Source organism: Podarcis tiliguerta, assembly GCF_965153285.1.
Source record: "Podarcis tiliguerta genome assembly, chromosome: 5".
In the NCBI taxonomy this organism is placed as follows: Eukaryota; Metazoa; Chordata; class Lepidosauria; order Squamata; family Lacertidae; genus Podarcis; species Podarcis tiliguerta.
The window spans coordinates 34,649,853-34,672,460 of NC_139538.1; the positions used below are offsets into that span (position 1 = coordinate 34,649,853).

The window sequence follows — 22,608 nt, forward strand, 5'->3', positions numbered from 1 at the left end:
GACTAAAGAAAATTTATTTGGGTAGGTGGTTCTGGAGATACTGCATCTCTGGATTTTTAACTATTTAATATTTACAATATTTACAAATGTATTTACGGTGTGGTGGCAGACACATCACATACTTCATGAATGCAGCATACTGGTGATGTGAAAATTTATCTCACCAGTGTTTGTAAAAGTCTAGAGTAACATGTCTCCAGTAAAACTTTAGAGGCAGGAATTGGAAGGCAGGGATTAATTTAATGACCAGATATCAGGTCGCATAATTCATACAGAAGTATATCAGCACTGTGTGTTTTCCCACAATTAAGAATTTACATACATTAAATGGATCTTAAAAGTAACTAGGACTATAAGGAAGCACTCTTAAATACATGCAACGTTTGATACAAATATGCAAAAAGACATACAGTACTTTAAACCTATTACATGAATTCTTCATATACCTGAAAGATAGATCTATTCTGTGGCAATAACAAAGACTACAGTACATGGGTTGGTCCAGCAAGGCTTTTGTAAGGCTTTGCTTGCAACAAAGCACCACATTTTACAACTAAATGAAAAATAAAATAATTGCACACTTTTGTAACTTCCAGAATTAAAGCTTCTCAGTATCTAAAACCTGTTTTTAAAGTATAGACACGTACAAGCAGAGCCTACAGCCAGGACAGTACCCTCAGCTGCACTGCACAGCGGGGTGGGCCCTACCATTAGTCAAAGTGTGATAGCTGCTTTGGGGAGATGTAAAAAGGCAACAAATTATTACAAAATTTATTATTAATGTACTTTTGCTACAAGGGATGGATGGAAGTGCTTGTTAGGTTTTCTGCCTCAGGTACCAAAATAACTTGTCTGGCATTAATGGGTACTATGCACCTTGACTTGGTGGGGGAATAGGTGTTATTTGCTTCTCTGCCTCAGGCAACAAACTATATTGAGCCAACAGGCTGCAGGCTAGGCTTAGAACTGGAGAGCAGGGAGCAGCTGGCTAGTTGCAGAACACCCTTCTGCAGCCATAGATTCGTACAAGTCCACCTTCTATATCTGAATTTCCTCCTCACATATTGAGCTCTCACAGATGACCAGAAGATGTTTGCAGAGATACCAGCAGATTGTTGTCCATATTTTCATGAGTCTTACAAAGGTGAGATAGGAGACCCACCACTGGACCAGTGTCTTGCCTCGGTATTGAACGGGATGAGAGCCAACAAACTGAAACTCAATCCAGATAATACTGAGGTACTGTTAGTGTGGTGGTTCCCTGGTGGGTGGGGGCTTGCCTGCTCTTGTTGGATTTGCACTCCCTCTGAAGGACCAGGTTTGTAGCAGATCCTTTGCTGTCACAGGTGGCCTCAGTGGCCTGGAATGCTTTCCATCAGCTTTGACTGGTAACCCAGCTATGTCCCGTCTGGACAGAGATAGCCTAACTACTATTGTCCATGCTCTGGTAACCTCAAGGTTAGATTACTGCAATGTGTTATACATAGGGCTGCCTCTGAAGATGGTTTGGAAAGTTCAGCTAGTGCAGAATTCTGTGGCCAGGTTGTTCACCAGAGCAAGACAGTTTGAGCATATTACACTGATCCTGGTCGAACTGCACTGGCTACCAATAAGTTTCTGGGCCCAATTCAAAGTGCTGGTTTTGACCTATAAAGCCTTAAACGGCTCCAGACCACAATACCTCAAGGACCGCATCTCCATATGAACCTACCTAGACCCTGAGATCATCTGAGCCCCTTCTTTGTGTGCCTCCTCCTTGAGAGGTCCGGAGGGTGGCAACACAAAAACAGGCCTTCTCTGCTGTGGCTCCCTGTCTGAGGAATGCTCTCCCCAGGGAAGTTCACCTAGTGCCTTCATTATACACCTTTAGGCACCAGTCAAAAACATTTATACATATTTTCTGTTTTACAGGATGAACCTTGGAAAGAGAAGAAGGGAAGTCGCTGATACTTTAAGGATGTAAAATGAGTATTTGAAATTGCAAAAACGTTCCTTTTTAACCAGGTCTTTGGTTGATTCGATTGACATCCTGTGCCCTTTTAAAATGTGGGGTTTGGGGGGGGGTATTGGGTTTTTGTTTTTATTCTGATTATGTATTTTGTGGTTTTATATTTTGATTTTATTCTGTGAACCGCCCTGAGACCTTCATGCATAGGGCAGTATATAAATTCAATAAATAAATAAAATAAAAAATACTACTTTCAGAGGAGCCTTGCATCTCCCTCAGGCACAGGCTTCCCTGTTCTGCTGAGACTCCAAATCTTTCACCTAGTTGTTATAGTATGTGAATATATTATTCCTTTCCCTTAATTGTTATAGAGCACTATATACATAAAATATCACTACTGTGGACATTCACTTCTTATATAAAAAACAGTGGATAGAAAATTGGACCCTCATTCCTAATGATGGTGCTGTCTGGTGATTTCCACCAGGTTACAATTACAAGTTGTCATTTTGTGTGTGCTCTTCTTGTTAAAGCAGTTATCACAACAGCCAGAAATAAAAATAAGCCATTAACAACAACAGATAGGAATTTTGATCACAGGAAACTTAAAGTGAGGTCCATTCAGGCAGGAAAGCTTGTGATCCCACAGTAATGTTTTCAACTCTGGTTCTTCACCATTTTCTTGATGCTAGACAAGAGTTGTGACATAGCAGAAATCCGCTGTGTGTCTTTGATATGGTACATCTGAAACTAAATAAAATATAGGTGTTAAGTGAAACAACATAAACATTCTGAACTGCAGACACTTTGGCATAAGGGTAGGCAAACTCCAGGCATACAGGATTTGCATTCATATTTTGCTAAAAACCTGGAAAACCTAAAACTAAATGGAACATATTGGAAGATACATGCGTATGAAAGATTTTATTTTTATTTTTGAGTACAAGAACTGAACAGAGTTCACAGACATTCCACATAAAAACCTTCATTTCAGTAGCATGCTTCTAGGGCAAGTGGAATGGAAGTCATTTTGTTTTCCTGTCTTTGTACTATTGGGAGTCAGAAATCGCTGCCAATCTACTGCAAATCATTCAGAAATCGACCCATAGATACAAATCGATTTGCTGCTTTAAGAAAGAAAGCTGCCAGCAGCTTCTGAACTCAGATTAGTAACTTTGTACTGAATGATTAGTACTACTACTACTACTACTACTACTATTGTTATTACCGTATTGGCCTGAATATAAGCCTCACTTTCCCCCAAAAAATTCCGACTGAAAAGTTAAAGTGCGGCTTAAATTCGTAACCTTACAAAGACTGGCTTTTATGATATCGCTGCTGAAACAGACAAACGGTAAAATGGAACGGGTGTGAGTGCCTGCGGATTTTTAAAGGAGCAGCTTATATTGGGGTATTGTCTTTTTTTCTCCCCCCCCCCCCGAATTTTAAATGTGCAGCTTATATTCAGGTGCGGCTTATATTCAGGCCAATACGGTATTCATTTCATTTCTGTACTGCTTTATATTTTTAAGGAAAATATTTGTCTCCACTACTTGTTCCCAGAGCACTCACAAAGATGCTTTTACCCCATATGTGTTTGTGAGTTAGACATGGGCCAAGAAGACTACAGAACAGCTTGTGACATTCATTCCACACTCATCCGTTCTCCAGTACAGAGTTATTCCCTTCTGAAGGTGCTTTGCCAATGTAAAGGGGGTGTTGTGTTCATTGTGTATAGTCAGCTCACTGTAACATGTAATTTACCCATGTCAGACCTGTGAGATGGAGAGTATAAAACAGATACCTATTAAAAATATCAAAGAACCTTGTGGTGGCTTAAAGGCTAACAAATTTATTATGGTATAAATTTAAGTCATGATAGCTTTAAAAAAAAAAGGTTTCCTTCTGCTTTTACAAACTAAAGAGAGCGAAACAGCCTTCATGCAATAGCCTTGGGGAAAGGCTGCCTGCTGAGGCATGAAAGGGCTATTAGTTTAAATCTGACTTTTAATTGTGTATGTTTTCTCTTCAGTCCCATATATCAATAAGAGACACCCTCTTAGCTCTTCCCTGAAGCCTCAGGAGCAAGCTTGAATTACAGGTCCCAGGACGAAGCTAAACCATGTTGATTAAGTCAGAGAGATATTTTAATAATTCAAATCAAAAAGTGTTATCAAGGCGTTGTGCGCCTTTGGCTTCCAAGTTTTGACATGGGTTTGTTTTTCATAATATTTTTAATGCATTAAAAAAAACTTTAATCACAATGCTAGTCAAAGCTTGCAAAATTGAGATTGTGAAAATTATCAGAATCAAACAGTATTGATTCAAGGCTCAGTCACTATCACAGAGTTTGTTGTAACTTCAGGTGGTAGTAAGCACTAGAGCAGAGTATCTCAACATGAGCATGTCATCATATTTGAAATGAATCATGCCCTTACTTGTGTGACTTATAACCAGCCACTTGAACTAGCGTCATAAATGTTTTTGATTTTCCCAGGCTTTTACTCTTTTTTTATTTGTGTGTTTTATCTTGTAAAACACTGATGAGAACCATATAAACCTTTTAAAACAAATAAACTAAAAAATCTGAATCACCCTTCAGTGCAGCGGGATGAAGAGCCTGCGGCCCTCTAGATACTCATCGAATCATAGAATTATAGAGCTGGAAGAAACCCCAAGGGCCATCTAATCCAACCCCCTGCAGTGCAGGAATGTTGCTGGCAGCCAACATAGCCACTGGCCAGGGATCATGGGAATTGTAGTCTAACGACATCCTGGAGGCCATAGGTTCCCCATCCCTTTGTTAGTGGTTGTACTTAGGAGTACAAGAGTAAGCACGAAGGTCTCATAGACCGGAAGACAACCCTCTGGTTCTCAACTATGAGCCTGTGTTTGTGAGCATATTACCTTATTCAGCAGCATATCAAAGAAGGCAGTGCTCCAATAGGCTTTATCCTCAGCTGGGAGATGAAGTAAGGCTTTGAGACCATTGTCCATCTGCTGGTGTGTTTTGCCTTCCCTTACAAAATTGAACTTCAGGAAATGCTCAGGCTCGATAGCAAAACTCTCCACTTTGGGATACAAAGAGCTCAATTCCAGGACATCATCACCCTGGAACATATTTTGCTCTGGATACAGGAAATGGGGGAGGTGTTTGGTCACTAAGCAACAAAGCAAGATCACCAGAAGACGATACACGGACCCTTCCAGATCCATCCAGTCTTCAGGGGAAGGGAAAAAGTGAGTGGCCCAGAGCAACACCATCTAGGAGGAAGTATTAACAGTTAGCAAAAGGTAAAAGGCAAAGGCAATGTGGGGTGTGGAATGAAAATCAGCTTTTGGGTCATCATCACCATTTCATCATTTTAAATCTGTATACCGTCTTTCTATCTTACAATACTCAAGGCAGTTTACAAGCTGAAGAAACAAAAAATGTACATCTTATAACAATCTAATGCAATACAAAAATGTGATAATAAAACAAAACTTTAAAATAAGCAACCTACAACAAAAAAGTAACATTCAACAATCATTAGAATAGTATAAAAAAATAATATCCACATATAAAGTCATTTACCAGAAGGAAAGGTGGCAGTCTTAGAGGATGGACCTGTGCTTTCTTTTTCTTTTTAACCATAAATTGTGTACTGCCTAGATATACTTTTATTAAAAATACAGATTATTGGTGCTTCAATAAATATGTGTTGTCACATGTAAGAGATGAAGGGAGGCTGGTTGGATTGTTTAAGCCACAACCTTTGACTTCTGTGCATCATTTAAAGTGCTGCTAACTATAATGGCTTGAATAATATCTATTCCAATTCCAATTAAACTTTTTATTGCACTTGCCATAGGCCATGGCATTCAGAAGGAGAACAACAACAAAAAAACAATAACCATAAAAATCATTGGGCACCACACATACAATAAAACCATGGTCACGGCTACTAAAATTATTTGTTGCATTAAATAGAATAGAGTAGCAGAAGATTCTCAGGTAAGATGTGCCAAATTAAATAGAATAATATCTAAGAACCAAGTAAAGTATATTTCTGGCCTCCCAAATTTGTTTCTCATGCAAAGGGTTATGATTATACAGTGGTACCTCGGGTTACAAACACCTCGGGTTACAACCATTTCGGGTTACAGACTCCGCTAACCCGAAAGTAGTACCTCGGGTTAAGAACGTTACCTCAGGATGAGAACAGAAATCATGTGGTGGCAGTGGGAGGCTCCATTAGCTAAAGTGGTACCTCAGGTTAAGAACAGTTTAAGGTTAAGAATGGACCACTGGAACGAATTAAGTATGTAAGCAGAGGTACCACTGTATTTACTCATTTCATTTCTATACCACTTTATAGTTTTAATTTAAAAAAATCTCAAAGCAGTTTACAACACATTAAAACATCAACTAAAACAACCCAGAACAAAGCATTACTGAAGAAAGTCAAATATAAAGTATACATTGAAAGCAACAGGAAATCAAAATATTACCTTTAAGATTTCAAAATAAAACATTACAAAGGAGGTCAACCACAGAATGTACATTTAACTTAGCAAAGCTAACTAAAAAACATTATCTTAGCCATTTCAGAAGAAAACATTACTAAAGGAAGTCAAATGTGAAATGCACATTTAAAATAGCATAAGAGAATAAAATATTGCCTTAAGTATGTAACATAGATTGCCCAAATCTATCAAGTAAGTTCAGGAATTCGCTGTTCAGGTGCCCTTAACATTTTTGTCATTGTCCTCTGAGTGACTGTTCTGCCTCTGCTTCCTTATTGCCCTCAACCTATGGCAAGAGCATCATGCAGGAGGCACCATGTGTATGTGCTCTTTAGTTGCCATCTTGGCCCTTTCTTCACCCCTAGAATAAGCTGGCAGGGTTAGGGTTTGCTTATTCGGTACAAAATTTATCCCAATTTAGTCAGCCCTAAATTACACTCAAATTGGTGGCCTAGCTGAGCTGGAACTTTATCCTTGTTGCTTGGGAAGTGTGTTGCTGCATTAATGTTTCCTAGGCACTTATTCTAATGATTAAGAGACGCACAAACAGCTTTTTATCAAACCAAAGCAACTCATGAAGTTAAGGCCAATCAGGTAAGCTTTGTAAACTCAAGACAATTAAATACACAATTTGCAAACAAAGCTGAACAAAAACAAGCTAAAATGTGTTTGTTCTGAAATTGGCCTGGTTCCTAGAACAATCATGCATCTAGCTACAATAAAAAGTGCAACAACTCCGAGAAGATGCCCGTAAGCCACATGGCATGTATCCAGGATTTTGCAAAACATGTTCTGCCGCTTTGTGTTCTCTATCCTGAAGTGGTGAGAGATGAAGCACGTCCCAAAAAAATGAAATGCAAACTAAACAGCAATGTAGGTGTCCTGCTATCGCCATGTTGCAGTGCTGTAAAAGTATCAAGTCTGAAGTTGCTTGCAACAATATAGAAAATGTGCTGCACAGCCTAAACTCAGCACGTGGAACCTAACACTGGTGCTTCAGAACGATAAAACTAAAGTTCTCAAAGTGTGAAGTCAGCTAATAATGACTTAAGCAGTACCCCAGTTCACCCTTTATACAATCTCCCAGTCAAATCATGTGAAGCAGAAAGATGTTGCTCCCACCATCATCATCATCATCATCATTATTATTATTATTATTATTATTATTATTATTATTAATTTATTTATACCTCGCCTATCTGGCTGAGTTTCCCCAGCCACTCTGGGCGGCTCCCAATCGAGTGTTAAAAACAATACAGCATTAAATATTAAAAACTTCCCTGAACAGGGCTGCCTTCAGATGTCTTTTAAAAATAAGATAGCTGCTTATTTCCTTGACATCTGATGGGAGGGCGTTCCACAGGGCTGGCGCCACTACTGAGAAGGCTCTCTACCTGGTTCCCTGTAACTTCGCCTCTTACACTGAGGGAACCGCCAGAAGGTCCTCGGCGCTGGATCTCAGTGTCTGGGCTGAACGATGGGGGTGGAGACGTTCCTTCAGGTAAACAGGACTGAGGCCGTTTAGGGCTTTAAAGGTCAGCACCAACACTTTGAATTGTGCTCGGAAACGTACTGGGAGTCAATGCAGATCTCTCAGGACTGGTATGTGGTCCCAGCAGCCACTCCCAGTCACCAGTCTAGCTGCCGCATCCGTGTCACCTTCAAAGGTAGCCCCATGTAGAGCACAATGCAGTAGTCCAAGCAGGATAGAACTAGAGCATGCACCACTCTGGCGAGACAGTCTGCGGGCAGGTAGGGTCTTAGCCTGCGTACCAGGTGGAGCTGGTAGACAGCCGCCCTGGACACAGAATTAACCTATGCCTCCATGGACAGCTGTGAGTCCAAAATGACTCCCAGGCTGCGCACCTGGTCCTTCAAGGACACAGTTACCCCATTCGGGAGCTGGGAGTCCTCCACACCAGCCCACCCCGTCCCCCAAAACAGTACTTCTGTCTTGTCAGGATTCAACTCAATCTTTTTCTTTCTCAAAAAGGAGCTATAGGGAGAAGGGGCACAATTTGGAGCAGAACTACGGTACATGGGGAGAGGAGATTTAACCCTTAGCTCCATGCCTGATACACATTTTCCACCAAAGCAGGTATTCACAATGGAAAGGAAAATATAGACATATGTTTTGTGCTCCATGACTAACAGCAGCTTGGAGGGGGGAGGGTTGGGATCTGCACTGAAGAACCATCAGAGGAGCTTTAAAAAAACACAAAATCCACACCACCTGACCCCAACCATGGTTGCTTTGTTGAAACTCCCACATCATGTCTACTTTGGCCTTCATTGTAACAACAAGAATAACAAAATGTTTCCATGGCATTTGGGATTAAGCAAAACAAAGGACAAGGGAAGAGAGATCCTAGATTCATTAGGAAAACATCTGAGAATGACTACCACGTCAAGTTTCATAACACTTTTCCAGTTTTAAATATTTAACCTGTTTGCATTCACATTAGGGTCACTAATTGCAGGTTTGGATTCAATCACATCCCAGAAAATTCAGGTCGATTAACTAAAGTGAATTTGGGTCTCTTGGTCAACAAAACCTGCTCCCCTCCTAAATGTGACTTTTATTAAATTATTGAAAAACGCACTGGAATGTATAGGGTAACAATTACTTGACCCAACATGATATAACACTCCCACAAACAAATCAGAATTAATGCTTATTAAAAAGCCAATATTGCATAACCTCCCTGCAAACTGAATACTCAATAGCAGTTATTCTGAAAGTGATGTAGATCTCCCTTATTCCCAATTTGCAAACTGGGTACAGGGCTGAGAGGCCAAAATCATGTATTTTAATACATGCGGGTAATTGACAAATCTCTGCTTTGATCAGCTCATTCATATGAGCCACTGTGCAGAGAGAGCAACCAACAGGTTTGCACATAAAAGGTCACAGCATCCTTCTCACTGTGTCTCTGGACCAGTGCTTCCCCACCTTCACCTTCTTAGATGGCACACATATGCTGCCCTATGGGCTTTTCCACCTCTGCAGGAAATGGCGTCAGAGAGGGGCCAGCAATCATGACATAATATATTATACACTGTTTACAGATTCGGGTGTTAAAAACAGCAGCAGAACCCTGCCCTGGTACTTCTTAGTACTGGGTGTGGGGATTTTAAAATAACAAATGAGGCAGAGCTGCTTGTTTTCCCCACATACTTGCCAGGGAGCATACGCTGCTGTTCTGCCTACCATTGCACAAGCAACAGCTTGCTCCAAGGCAAATAAGCCACATCAAAAGGACTGAGATTAACAGTCCAGAAAAACCTACCTTCAAGTGGTGAAATGCAAGCCCACATTTCTTGCCTTCCTCTCTCCAGTTCTCATGGGCGACTTGATCAAGGAGGCGGAGGCTGTCCAAACGATACCCCTTTAGGGTGCTCACAATCTGAATGAGTTTCAGGATGGGACGGTTGGTGGAATATCTAACAAGAGAAACACATGGTTAGAAGTTGAAATATTTGAGGATTTTAGGGTAGAATTGACTACAGAGGGGAACCAATACACCAGAGGGGAAGGCATGAAACTCACATTGTCATCCGTGATGTAGATTGTGTCAACAGATTAATATCCCACGCTGAGCCCCCTCTGAGGGGAGGACTAAGGGACCCCTGACCATTAAGTCCAGTTGTGACCGATGCTGGGGTTGCAGCGCTCATCTCACTTTATTGGTCAAGGGAGCCGGCGTACAGCTTCCAGGTCATGTGGCCAGCATGACTAAGCCACTTCTGGCGAACCAGAGCAGCGCATGGTAACGCCGTTTACCTTCCCGCCGGAGCGGTACCTATTTATCTACTTGCACTTTGACGTGCTTTCGAACTGCTAGGTTGGCAGGAGCAGGGACTGAGCAATGGGAGCTCACCCCATAGCGGGGATTCAAACTGCCGGCCTTCTGATCGGCAAGTCCTAGGCTCTGTGGTTTAACCCACAGCGCCACCCGCGTCCCTGAGGGGAGGACTACATTGAAGCTATTGGGCCAATAGAGATGGTGATCTGGTCACTGTCAACTTTCATTTTTTCCCCTAAGGAAGGACGCATCGATTCCAAGCACAGCAAATAAGCATAATGTGCAAAGCATCAGAAGAGAACTCAGCTACACAGACATATACAAGTCCCCCCAAATCCCCATATTCTTGAGTACACAGATTTGTCGAAAGGCAAGGTTATCTATCACCTTTGGCAGTCAAGTCATGATAGACAGGGCTATCATGCATTTGCTAATGTCTCTGTGGCACACAACATACACAGAGTCCTATATGCATATGCACAGTAATGCAGGAACAATATCCCTCAATTATAAGGGATAACATTAGTGCATTATTAGGGGAATATACATATGATTCTGTGAATGTATATGCTATATAGACAGAGTAAGCAGGGGTTGGGTCAGAACAATTCAATAACATTTCCCCATCACATGTTGACTCTTCCCAGTGTTACAACCCTGTATGCTATTTTGGTTTTAGGTATGCAGATGTTTGAGCCACTCCTTTATCTGCAAATTCTTTCAAAGATGTAACATGAAAATCAGTCACAAGTGTGATGGCCAAACCCATAACTCTCCTTCATACTGCAATCATGTTCCTCACAGATGTGTGGTCTGGATTTTGGGCATGGCTATCCCGCCCACAGTCTTTCAAGTTTGTTCAGACAAAATAGCTCTTCTGCTTTGCCTCTAACCTCTGTGGGAGATGCATCTCTTTCATGAACTGGGGAGAGTTACTGATTTGTGAGGTAAAGTTTGAAGGTGCCCAACACTGACAGCATAATTCATCTTAAATTCAACAGCCAAAAAAAGCAAAGGCTTAAAACTTGCTGCTCAAGAGTCAATGAGGGGCAAAATGTTCAGTTCTCATATTTGAACACATTGATTAAGTGAATGTATGCAAAATTAATTTGGGATTTGGTTTACCATCATGACAGATCTAAAAGATGGAGAAAGATGCTGTCAAACTGACCCCTTCCTACTGTGTAACCTTCCCATTGCATTGCTTCTGGCTAGATCTTTATACTGTAGTTAAGTGTTCTCAACACGTCTCCTGGGTCAGTTGTTGACTTCAACCAAGACAACTCTTCTTCCTCCTCCATCCACTCCTTCTATATTGGTCAATAGGAGACCTTATCATTAAGGAACAGCTATTCTGTATTCTAAGAAAACAGGCAGTGAGAGCAGGCTAGAAGAGAGAATGACCCTGACAAAGGCAGATTACACTGATCTGTCCCATTCTCATATTAGTTGAACTGACTTGGGGGTTATTCACACTTACCTTTCCTCCACTCTTTCCAGCATAGTTCATGCTGAAAAGCTCTATGTTTGAGTGTGTAAAAGCTTTCCCTGGAAAACCTGAGCTTTCTTTGCAAAACTCACTCTTTAAAGCTCAATCGGAGCAAACAGTAATCCATGGAAAATCCAAATTGATGTTTGCTCCAACTGACTGCTAAAGAGCGGGTTTTCATGGTGAAAACTCAGGGCAAAAACCCCCAGATAAACTGCTTGGACATGGAGCTTCTAAGTGTGGACCTGTGTCTGGAAAGAGTAGGGCAAAACATAATTGTGAATAAGCCCTTATCTTCACAGGGACAAAACTGGTTACAGGTCATCCCAGGGTGGAAATAGCTTGTTTATGAGTTCATGACTTAGGGCATATGGGAAGACATACGAAAACATTCTAGAAACCTAGGGCAATTGCCCGCAGTTAGTCAGGGCCAACTGCCCTCTGGACCACATAGATTATCAGAGGACCCAAACAACGAGGATTGCCTCTGCATCCACTGAAGTCTCATTAGCTCATCTCACTGCCGGTTTATGGTACTCAGCAGCATAAATCCAATTTTAGCTGCATAAATGCACCTAGAACCATTTTTCAAATGCTCTGTCCCTAGAGCAGGGGTCAGCAACCTTTTTCAGCCGTTGGCCGGTCCACTGTCCCTCAGACCATGTGATGGGCCGGACTATACTTTGGGGGGGGGGGGGGGATGAATGAATTCCTATGCCCCACAAATAACCCAGAGATGCATTTTAAATAAAAGGGCACATTCTACTCATGTAAAAACACGCTGATTCCCAGACCGTCTGTGGGCCGGATTGAGAAGGCAATTAGGCCGCCTCCAGTCCACGGGCCTTAGGTTGCCTACCCCTGCCCTAGAGCATAGATGAAGGCAAATAAATACGCACGAAAGGGATCCATTTATAATTTATAATGAAATATACAGGACTTTCTTGTAGTCCAGGGGTGGGGAACCTGTGGCCCACAGACAAATCTATATTTTATACCTATACTACATTTTATACCTTTCCATGCAGAAATTATTAGCTTCACAGTCCCGTGTGAAAAGCACAGCAATTAAGAATTTAAAATAACATCTGCTTCCTTTCTTAAAATACTCATGATCTACCCAGGTTGGCCTCCTCCTCGCTTCCCACCCTTCAAAGATTTTAGGAGGTGATAATGCTGGTGAATCTCATGCCTGAACAAGTTACCTAGGAAAGCTACAGAGCCATCATCTCTGACAACTTTAAAGTAGAGGCTATCAAACATAGTGCACTGACTCTGTGACATTGTTTGGTCCAATATTCCTTGAGTCATCATCTGACATAAAATGTTCTTGCAGAAATATGGAGCCAATTAATTATCGATCTCATACTCTGTTCTAAGACAGGTTAAGCTACACTGAAAGCATCCTGGCATATATGTATCCAATGTTTATAATTAGGAGATAGGATGTAGCTTGCATTTCATGATGAAGCAGACCCAGAAGGGATAAACATTTCCCTAAAAATAGAAAAAAATCTTGCATTTTGCCAAAACTCCATGCTGCAGTATTTTAAAAAATTACAAGTTGCTAAGAATGTTCATTAGTCTGTAATGCATTGGTTGTGGACGTCATAGTGTGTATACACACAGTTCTCCAATTAAATGTATACCAATACAGCTTTTTAATTCAGTTTTGTAAACACCGGAAATTCAAAAACGGATTTTGCTTCATTGGTGAAAATGGCCTAATGCTGAATTGGCCAAGATATTACTTAAATGGTTGTTTAAAGTCACTTGTTCAGCAGTTTTCATTGTTTTTTTAAATTTTTTGTTGTTGCATCTGTCATTGCTTTTAGCTTGAATCATGCCCAAGGCAGCTAAAAACAATGCTAGATACAAAAAGGGGCAATGCACACCCACCCACACTCACAAACAAAGATGGGATGTAAATATTTATAATAAAATAAATAATGAATCCATTCCAAAGCAAAATCCACATTTTAGCATGAATATGCCTGAATATTTTGTTAGGCTGAGCTGGAGCCTGGACTGGAAAAAAAAGTTTCACTCTAGATAGAACTGATTATAATGTTAATGGCAGTACTGACAAAATAACTTTTGTGTTTGTTGCCCTACCTTGTCTTAGAACTCTTCAGATTCACTAAAAGAAAGGAAAATGATTGGTGGCGTTCATTTAATTCCTACCATAATGATGATGATGTCTGTAGACCTCATGACTGGCGAGAGGCACACAACAGTTTTGTGATAAAGGAGATGTATGGAGTTCATTGGTCATTGCATATGATTTCTGAAGTGTGTAGGATTTTGACCCTTCACTCTCCTCCACGCAACTCAAGAGAAATCTAGTTACACAACATGCATATCCTAGAGAAGACATGACAGCCGAGACACTCTAAAAGATGCTCCTTTCCCCTAAGGGTAGCATTCATAGCAACAACACAGGATTGCACTTTACCTCCAGTGATAGTAACTGGCAGGGATGTAGTCAGCTTCCTGAGTGACTTTGCTCATGCTGCTTTGTGGGAAACCCTTTTCTCGCCAATTGTTGCTGAGTTTCAGAACATCCTTCTTTCTCCTTATTACAGGGACAACATTGAAGCAGATCATTTTCCACCCACTGGACACTAGCAAAGGCAGCTGCATGTCATCATCCTTCAGCCTCTCAGCACTGAGTTCACCTGGAGAGGGTCAAGGGAATAAATGCAATTAGAGATATGCACGCCAATGCCTCTTTTCCAGGCTCCCACCGTGGTCTTGTTTATTTTGGAAACAAAACTCCCATCAGAAATAACAGAAAAGGAACCAATGTAGATCCTGTGTATAACTGAGAAGTGGCACAATTAGCAACCTTCATCTAAAAAAAACCCCCCCAAAAAACAGCAAAGCATTTTAAGGCCTATTGTGGAGAAGAATAATTTGCTTGGGAGACAGTTTAGCAAAAGTAAATTTAAGTTAAGCCGCACTGGAATCAGCAGAACAACCTAGGACTAAACTATTACTAGATTGTGCCCCATTGTATACATATATAAATATATAGTCAAAGGAGTATGCATAAATAATCCCTATATGTTCCTAGCTACAAGGTTACTCCCCACCCCCTTCATTAAATCAGTGGCGATATTCTCACTCAGTCTTTTTAAAAATTAATTTACTTCATTTATATACCACTTTTCCCTCCAAAGAGCTCAAGGTGGTATACATGGTTCTGCCCTCCCCATTCTGTCTCCACAACAACTCTGTGAAGGTAAATTAGACTGAGAGACAGTGACTCGCCCAAGGTCATAATTCAACACTCTAACAACTACACCTTCTTCTTCTTTGGCGATCACTCGTAGCCAAGTAAGATTGTCTTTCATGTACACGGTCTTAACTGTGAGTCCATAAGTGTTAGGGATTGGGCAGAGGAGGAATGGTGGAGACTGCCTCCCCCTCCTGGCCCTTCCAGGGAGGAAGAATACAGTATAGATTTACAACAGGGGTTTGAGCGAGGTCGTAGCTCAGAGGCAGATGAGGGGGGAAATTGTGAAATCATGGCAGAGCCAGAGCAGTAGCTGGCTGACACATTGTCATTAGAAAGCATTCCATACCGTCCATCTCCCAGGCCCTGGCGGGCCTTAAAAGTAGGAGAGCAAAGAGCTCCAAGACAGAGGGCCCATAGCAGCACCTGTAGAGGAGATGATGAGGATGACAAATGAGCAAGTGGGAGAGATGGAGAGGTGGAGATTCACTCAGGATAGCGTCATTATCCAAGAGGCTGGTTTCTATAGCCTCTCCCTGTAAAGATTGAAATAAAAAAGGACTGTAAGAAAGTTTTCTTTGTCTTTATAATTTCCTGGGCAACCAGCTGGGGGCCACTGACAACATCCTGACAATAAGCGACTGTGGAGGCCAATTCGGGATCCACACATCCTTTCACAGTGGGGACATAGGTTTCCGAGCAGAAGTTGATCATAGTGAGGGTTTGCCAAATGTGCCTTCCTCTTAGCACGTTTCTCCCTTTTGTCCTGAGTTTGAGCATCCAAAGTTCGTGACACCTTTGGTAAAGGCTGTTCTCCAATTGCAGTGCTCACAGGCCAGTGTTTCCCAAATGTCGGTATTTATACCACATTTTTAAAGATTTGCCTTGAGAGAGTCTTTAAACCTCTTTTGTTGACCACCAGCATTACACTTTCCATTTTTAAGTTTGGAATAGAGTAGTTGCTTTGGAAGACGATAATCAGGCATCCGAACAACATGACCAGTCCAACAAAGTTGATACTGAAGAATCATTGCTTCGACACTGGTGATATTTGCTTCTTCCAGTACACTGGCATTAGTTTGCCTCTCTTCCCAAGTCATGTGTAAAAAATTTTGGAGACACCACTGATGGAATCTTTCGAGGAGTTGGAGATGGCATTTATAAGTGGTCTATGTTTCACAAGCATACAGTAAGGTTGGTAGTACAATAGCTTTGTAAACAAACATTTCCCTGCGAATGTCCCAGTCCTCAAACACTCTGAACCACTATACCACACTGGCTTTCAGTATGAGTTAGGGCCAAACCCCATGACTGAAATCATGATAGTTTATATCTAACAAATAATGCTTCTCTACACATTTAACATTCATTCAGTGATCTACCAAACTGCATTTTGCACATGCACTTCTGAAGAAGCTACATCCTACCTCGTTTTTTTGTAGCCAGTTTAGATTCCTAGACAAAAAAGACTGTTTCTGTATATTTGTTGTCTTCTGAATTCCCTTCTTTTAATTTTTTTTCCAAAAACTGCACCTCAAAGAGTTCCTTATATCATAAGCAAACAAATGCAATTAGAGGGGAGAAAATAAATTTGTATGATGTAAGATTAAGAGTTTAGGATTGGTTCTTGTTACCACTTGTCTCTCATTATTGCTGACAGGTTGCTAGGAAAGTTTGACTGACCTATTCATTTAGCATTATTGTGACAACTGCAAAGCTGTCCTCCTACAAGCTATTTGTGGAATAAATTGTAGGCATAAGCTGAATGTATGCTACATACAGAACATAGCATTCTGAATCTCTGGCATGTGGAATCCCTAAGAGCCAGAATTTCCAGATACTGCTGTTAGAAGCATAAAAAGAGTCACATTTTCCAAAACGTTAGGATGCCAAAACTTCCCACCATTCATACCAATGAACCAGGTTCCAGAAATAGTCCGGCACAACCGAATCTAAACTGCTGAGAAAGCCTCTCTATGTATAGGGATTCTGGAAGTGGAAAGATGGATTCAAAGCCATCAGGCCTCTGTGCCAGTTTTGCTCTTCCTCGTCTTAGTTCTGCAGTAAAGAAATGACCTTCATCTGTCTCTCTGTAGCAGGGATAATGGATATGGCCTAAATTTGGATTTCTGCTCATCTAGCTTGTGGTAAATTCCAGCAGGCATTTTAAGGTCACGTTCGGTTTTGTGATCATTTTGTTATTGTTTCATTTTCTGCATGGTTTGTTTTTATGTGTGCTGCTTAGAAACGCTAATGATTAAATGGCATATAAATGTCTTAAACAAAAAATATAAATAAAGAAACAATACCTCTAGGCTCCATTCTGCGAAGCAAAACACCACTTTAAAGATAAGATTAGAAGAACCAAGTAAATGACTTGAAAACAACATAAAGGTATATATACGCCAGAGGTAGATAATGCCATGTATGGAAGCCTGGTGCAGCTTGCTTGCTTGCTTATTTATTTAATTTATATGCTGCCCTATACCCACAGGTCTCAGGGTGGTTCACAGAATAAACACAAAATATAAACCACGAAATGCATTTTCAAAATAAAAACAACTCCTCAATAACTCCCCTCCAAAAAAACCCGAAAACATTTTAAAAGGGCGTATCAACCAAAGGCTTGGTTAAAAAGCACATTTTTCTTGTCCTTCAAAGTCTCACTAAATCTGTCAGTGGCAGCAAAACATTTTTTCAAAACTTATTCAAAGCACTGCAGCATCCTGATGAGAATGTGAATCACACCTTCCTGGTCACCAGATCAATAATTTAATGAGCAGGAAAGGGTGATGACCTCCCTCCCAGCTGATATTCATGGGTGGGTAGGTGGCTGGGTGCAGGTGCGTAGAATGACCATACCTACCCTCTGGCCACCACCCCGATCGTTGGTGTACAGAGGTTTGGGGTAGAGGGAATATGGCCCGTAGGCCAAAATCGGGTTAGCCACAGCCCTGATACGAGAGAGGAGGCTCATTCTGGTCATCACCCACCATACCCCAGATGGTAGGTAGCACCCAAAGAAAGGACTCTGGAAATAATTGCAGTACATGGGCAGGCTAATCTGTAAGCAGACATCTCTTTAAAAGTGTGTGCTGTTAGCAGTAGTCTCACAACTTGAAGTGTGGGGACATGGTCTGAACCCCCTATGGTATGGAACTCCTCCCAGGGAAGTTTACTTCGAACCTGTTTTCATGTATTTTGGGCCACAAGTGAAGATTGATTTCTTAGCCTTTTCCTAGCATGTTTCTGCTTTTATTGATGCCCGTATTTTGCTGATTCAGTAGCTGTTTTGTAGATTTTTTGAGTACACTTCTATTATTTTATTTTTTTGAAAATTTCATGGATATATTTTTTTTTTACTGAAGTATGGTACAGAAAAATAATAAATAAGATCTAACGCTCCGGGGATGGAATTGCCAGGCAGCCTGTGGGGTCTTAGCCCCAATCCAGTATATTTCAGTCTCCATTCATGAATACCCAGTTTTATACAGAAAAAATATGTGCTGCGAGTACTATTCTACCCAGTTCCCCAATAAGCATACAATTAACTGTGCAATCCTATGCATGATTACTCAGAAGTCCCACAGAGTTCAGTAGTACTTATTCTCAGTCCCAAGAATGCATGCACAGAATGTCAGCCTAAATAACTTTTACAACGTCAAGATACCTCTATTGGGTGTTCTGTGAAAATTCTCCGCTTGCAAGAAGTTCTCTTGCTCCAGGCCAGCAAGCCTTCCCTCCTTGCCAAACCTGACTGAAAGGATCATGAAACCAGAGGTAGGAGGCTCAGAAATCCCTGAGGCTCTGAGTCAGGCCCTGAGACCCGGCAACCCCATGAAACCCTGATTCATTTTTCGGAATGGATTCTTTCCTAGTTTGACATAAGGCACCTCCAATGATGCGGTGAGACACAACTGCCATGGGGTGTAACGGCATGCACAAAACAGACTGAAAAATCAACAAACAGATCAACAGAAAAATGCGCTTGTCAAAAAGCAAACAGAAACCAAGTGCAGGGCTTTCCTGGAACATGAAACAGGCTAGCTGGGTGTTTGCTTCCATGCGGCGAAGACAGGGCAAAGGGTACTGCAGAATAATATATTGTGAGCTTCACTGTCATTATGGCTGTGAATGAGTGATTAGGGATATTAATCAAAGAATCATAATGGTCCTGATAATGACAGCGGGGGATTTTCCTGGTGGCCTGGGAACCAGCCTTCAGCACATGACAACCTTTGGAGTTAGAGAAAGGGGAAGAGGTGCAGTCTGCAGTTTGATTTTTGGAAAAGAGAGAGTGGAGAGTTTCTAAGTGGAACCAATGTGCAGACTGTCAGCAGGAAGAGGCGAAGCACACAAGTTTCTCCCTGGGAATCAGATGCACAGTTAGCTTACTGTAATTGGATCAGCTTGCTTCTACCATGTTTAGTGACAAATAAAGCCATCACTAAACAGCTGTGCCATAGGCAAGAGGAAAACCATCAGGGCAGAAGTGCACTTAACTGGAACTGAAACATGGGTTCAGCATGCACTCTGTACAGAAAGAAATTATCATGCCTACAGCTTTCCCTCCTTTCCATTACCATCATTGCACATAGGGGTGTGAGAGTGTGCAGTTTATTTAAACATTTATATGCCACCTTATATACAATTCAAGGTGTGCGAAAATACTCTTCAAGTATAAACGTATCCTGGCACCTTGATCCCAATCACACTGGGGTGATATTATGTATGTGTTCTAGCTTAAGAACATGCTTATCTGAGAGTGACCACCTATATCTGGTCTCCTGCTGTATCATTCCTCAGATCTTCTCTCCTTTCCCTCTTGTTAAGTCTTAGACTATGCATGTTGACTCAGAAGTTCCAAAGAATTAATTCTCAGCCCCTACTTGTCTGTCTTTTTCTTTCTGCCTGTCTCTTTTTCTCTCTCTTACACACCCACCCACCGACACACCTAGTTTGTTTCCGTTTCAGACAAATACCTGGTTTGATAAGGGACTGGTGCTTGCAATGCACAATTGCAGCAATGATCAATTCTTTCAGGAGATGAAGGACCTTGCCTGGCACAATGTGGCCACTGGATTCAGTACCACCCACGGCACTGAATACATCTTCTTTGGTCCAGTTTTCAGGGTGAGCACCTTCCTTAGGTACTCCTACATAGCAAGATCCTGGCATCTGGTAGTTCCTACGAGTAGCCTTCTCGGAGTCGCTCTGTTCGCCTGAACACTCCTGCATCAAGAGGGCATCCGCATCGATACACAAGGGGACCTCCATGCTTACTTCATCCTCAGCAGCAGAGAGGGCAAATTCCAAGGCTTCCAGGTTTCTTGAATAATCCACTATAAACCTGGGGTCCATTGCATTGACTCTCTCCAGTACAATAAGCAGAATGTTCTCTGCTTTCTGGAAACACTCAACTCTCCGGCTTTCACGGGACAGAATCACCTGGAGATAGCTATTCCAGTGAACAACCTTTGCGGCCATGGCTGAAGCGTAGCGCAGAAGAAACCCCTCCCGAAAGTTCCTCTGCTGTTTCTGAAGCAGACACAAACATTGATGCAGCTGCACACACAAAGATATGCCTGCAGGTGGGAGGAGATAGGCAAGGCAAAGTGGGCTGGAGCAGGGAGGAGTAGCATATAAAGAGGAATTCCACTGAAGCGTGAATAAACCTTATGTTTTCCTGTTACATAGTTGATAGAGTGCCAAGCTATTTTAAAATAGTCATTGTGAAACTGGTACGTTCAGGTGAGCCAACTGAGACATCCGGTTGTCTGGCTACCTATTCTAATACCGCAGAATCATCCCACCCTGCAAGCCTGAAAAACTGGGCTAACTGGTATAAGTCCACATGGCTCATTGATATTAAAGTAGACCTAACCCACGCCAGCTGGAGAAGTGACTCTATGAATTCGTGTGATTTAAACTCGGTACGATTTGCGGCTTGCAACCATTAACAAACCCTCACCAACATTTCGAATGAATGTGAAATGAAATTCGCTTCTAATACTGTAGATTAAAAAGCATGGGTTTCCATCTCAGTTGCTCATTATTCCAGTTGTAATATCAGCTCTCCGCATCACCACATCAGATTGCAATTTTAAAAATATAGATTATGAAAATTTGTATTTCTGAACAAACTATTAGAGTACACCTTTTTGTACGCAATTGTGCCCAATATACGGTTTTTGCAAAGAATGTTTTCCCTAATATTTTCCCTAACGTAATGCATTTCTGTATATTCTTTTCACAAGTATGTGGCTTTTGTGCATACTTTATATGGATGTTTGTTCACATTACTTGGCTGGAGAACTACATTGTGAAATTGAGAAGCACAAATGTTGAAGGATCGCTCAATTTTGGTTCACATAAATGCAAACTGAATTAAATTTCTCCCACATCCCTGCCATGAACTATACACTTAAATCCAATTGGCAGAGGGTGCAATACGCAAGAAGGGACTCCGATGGCTAATTATGCTGATGGCCTATATAAATACATTTCCTGCATCCCCCTCAGATTTAAAGGGAATGCACTTACTAGCATTTTTTAATTTGCTTTTTTAAAGAAATTTTAAATCCTCCTTTTCTTTATAAAATAAACTCATACCAGCTTACAACATACATCAAATGTAAGCCAACCAACAACAAGACCAGTCAAAGTCATTTTCATTTTCCCATCTCAGGCAAAGGACAAGATGGTGCCTTCACGTTCTGAAGCTGACAAGCTGAATTTAACTTCAGCACTGGCAATGAGATAGCCTCCTCCATGGCACCTGAGGACAAGAGCAGACTTGTTTACAGGGGTGCACGGTAGGGGCACACACAGATCTGAAAGAGGAATGAAGACGGTCTCAAAGTGAACAGCCAGATACCAGATAAAAAGGTAAAGGTACCCCTGCCCGAACGGGCCAGTCTTGACAGACTCTAGGGTTGTGCGCCCATCTCACTCAAGAGGCCGGGGGCCAGCGCTGTCCGGAGACACTTCCGGGTCACGTGGCCAGCGTGACGAAGTTGCTCTGGTGAGCCAGAGCCGCACACGGAAACGCCGTTTACCTTGCCGCTACTAAGCGGTCCCTATTTATCTACTTGCACCCGGGAGTGCTTTCGAACTGCTAGGTTGGCAGGCGCTGGGACCGAATAACGGGAGCGCACCCCGCCGCGGGGATTCGAACCGCCGACCTTTCGATCGGCAAGCCCTAGGCGCTGAGGCTTTTACCCACAGCGCCACCCGCGTCCCTGAGAGATACCAGATACCACTACCTTAACCAGCATCTGTCACCCGAGGCGAGTGCCTGCCTCTGCCTAAGGGTAGAGCCCTGAAGGCAAATCAAAACTACTAATATCAACTAAATACTGTAAAACCTGGAGCAGGATAAAAATTATATGCAGCTTGATTGTAGGAAAAACCTTAAAGCGGTTTACAAAAGATAAAACAGCAAAATTATAACTAAAAAACTTTACAACCATAATTCCTAATATGCAGAAAGTTAAAACCACAATAAAATATAGTAAAGCAAATTAAAAGTGTCTAAACATCTGGGTAAGTGTATCCGGTGCTTTTTTCTGAAAAAATGTTTAGGAGTATTCTCATTTTGACTCAAGAAAACCACCAT

At 41.6% G+C, this 22,608-nt stretch overlaps 1 protein-coding gene across 1 annotated transcript; it reads right to left on the reverse strand.

The window, feature by feature from the left end:
• Positions 1-220: 220 nt before the first annotated feature.
• MAB21L4 (mab-21 like 4) lies at positions 221-20,577 on the reverse strand. Its single transcript, XM_083442863.1, has 5 exons — positions 19,973-20,577; positions 14,208-14,430; positions 9,748-9,901; positions 4,856-5,212; positions 221-2,698 (listed from the first exon to the last, which is right to left on the reverse strand). Exons 1-5 carry the CDS (start codon positions 20,475-20,477, stop codon positions 2,606-2,608), a joined length of 1,332 nt encoding a protein of 443 aa, XP_083298989.1. The 5' UTR covers positions 20,478-20,577; the 3' UTR covers positions 221-2,605.
• Between the last annotated feature and the right edge of the window lie 2,031 nt (positions 20,578-22,608).

Bases quoted from the DNA above. Each gene is read 5' to 3' on its own strand.
- MAB21L4 (XM_083442863.1), bottom strand. From the start codon at position 20,477: ATGGCCGCAAAGGTTGTTCACTGGAATAGCTATCTCCAGGTGATTCTG. The intron at 9,902-14,207 runs GTAAAGTGCAAT...TTCTCTTGTTAG, and splicing joins GCCAGTTACTATCACTGGAG to ATATTCCACCAACCGTCCCA. The intron at 5,213-9,747 runs GTAGGTTTTTCT...ACTTCCTCCTAG, and splicing joins TTGCATTTCACCACTTGAAG to ATGGTGTTGCTCTGGGCCAC.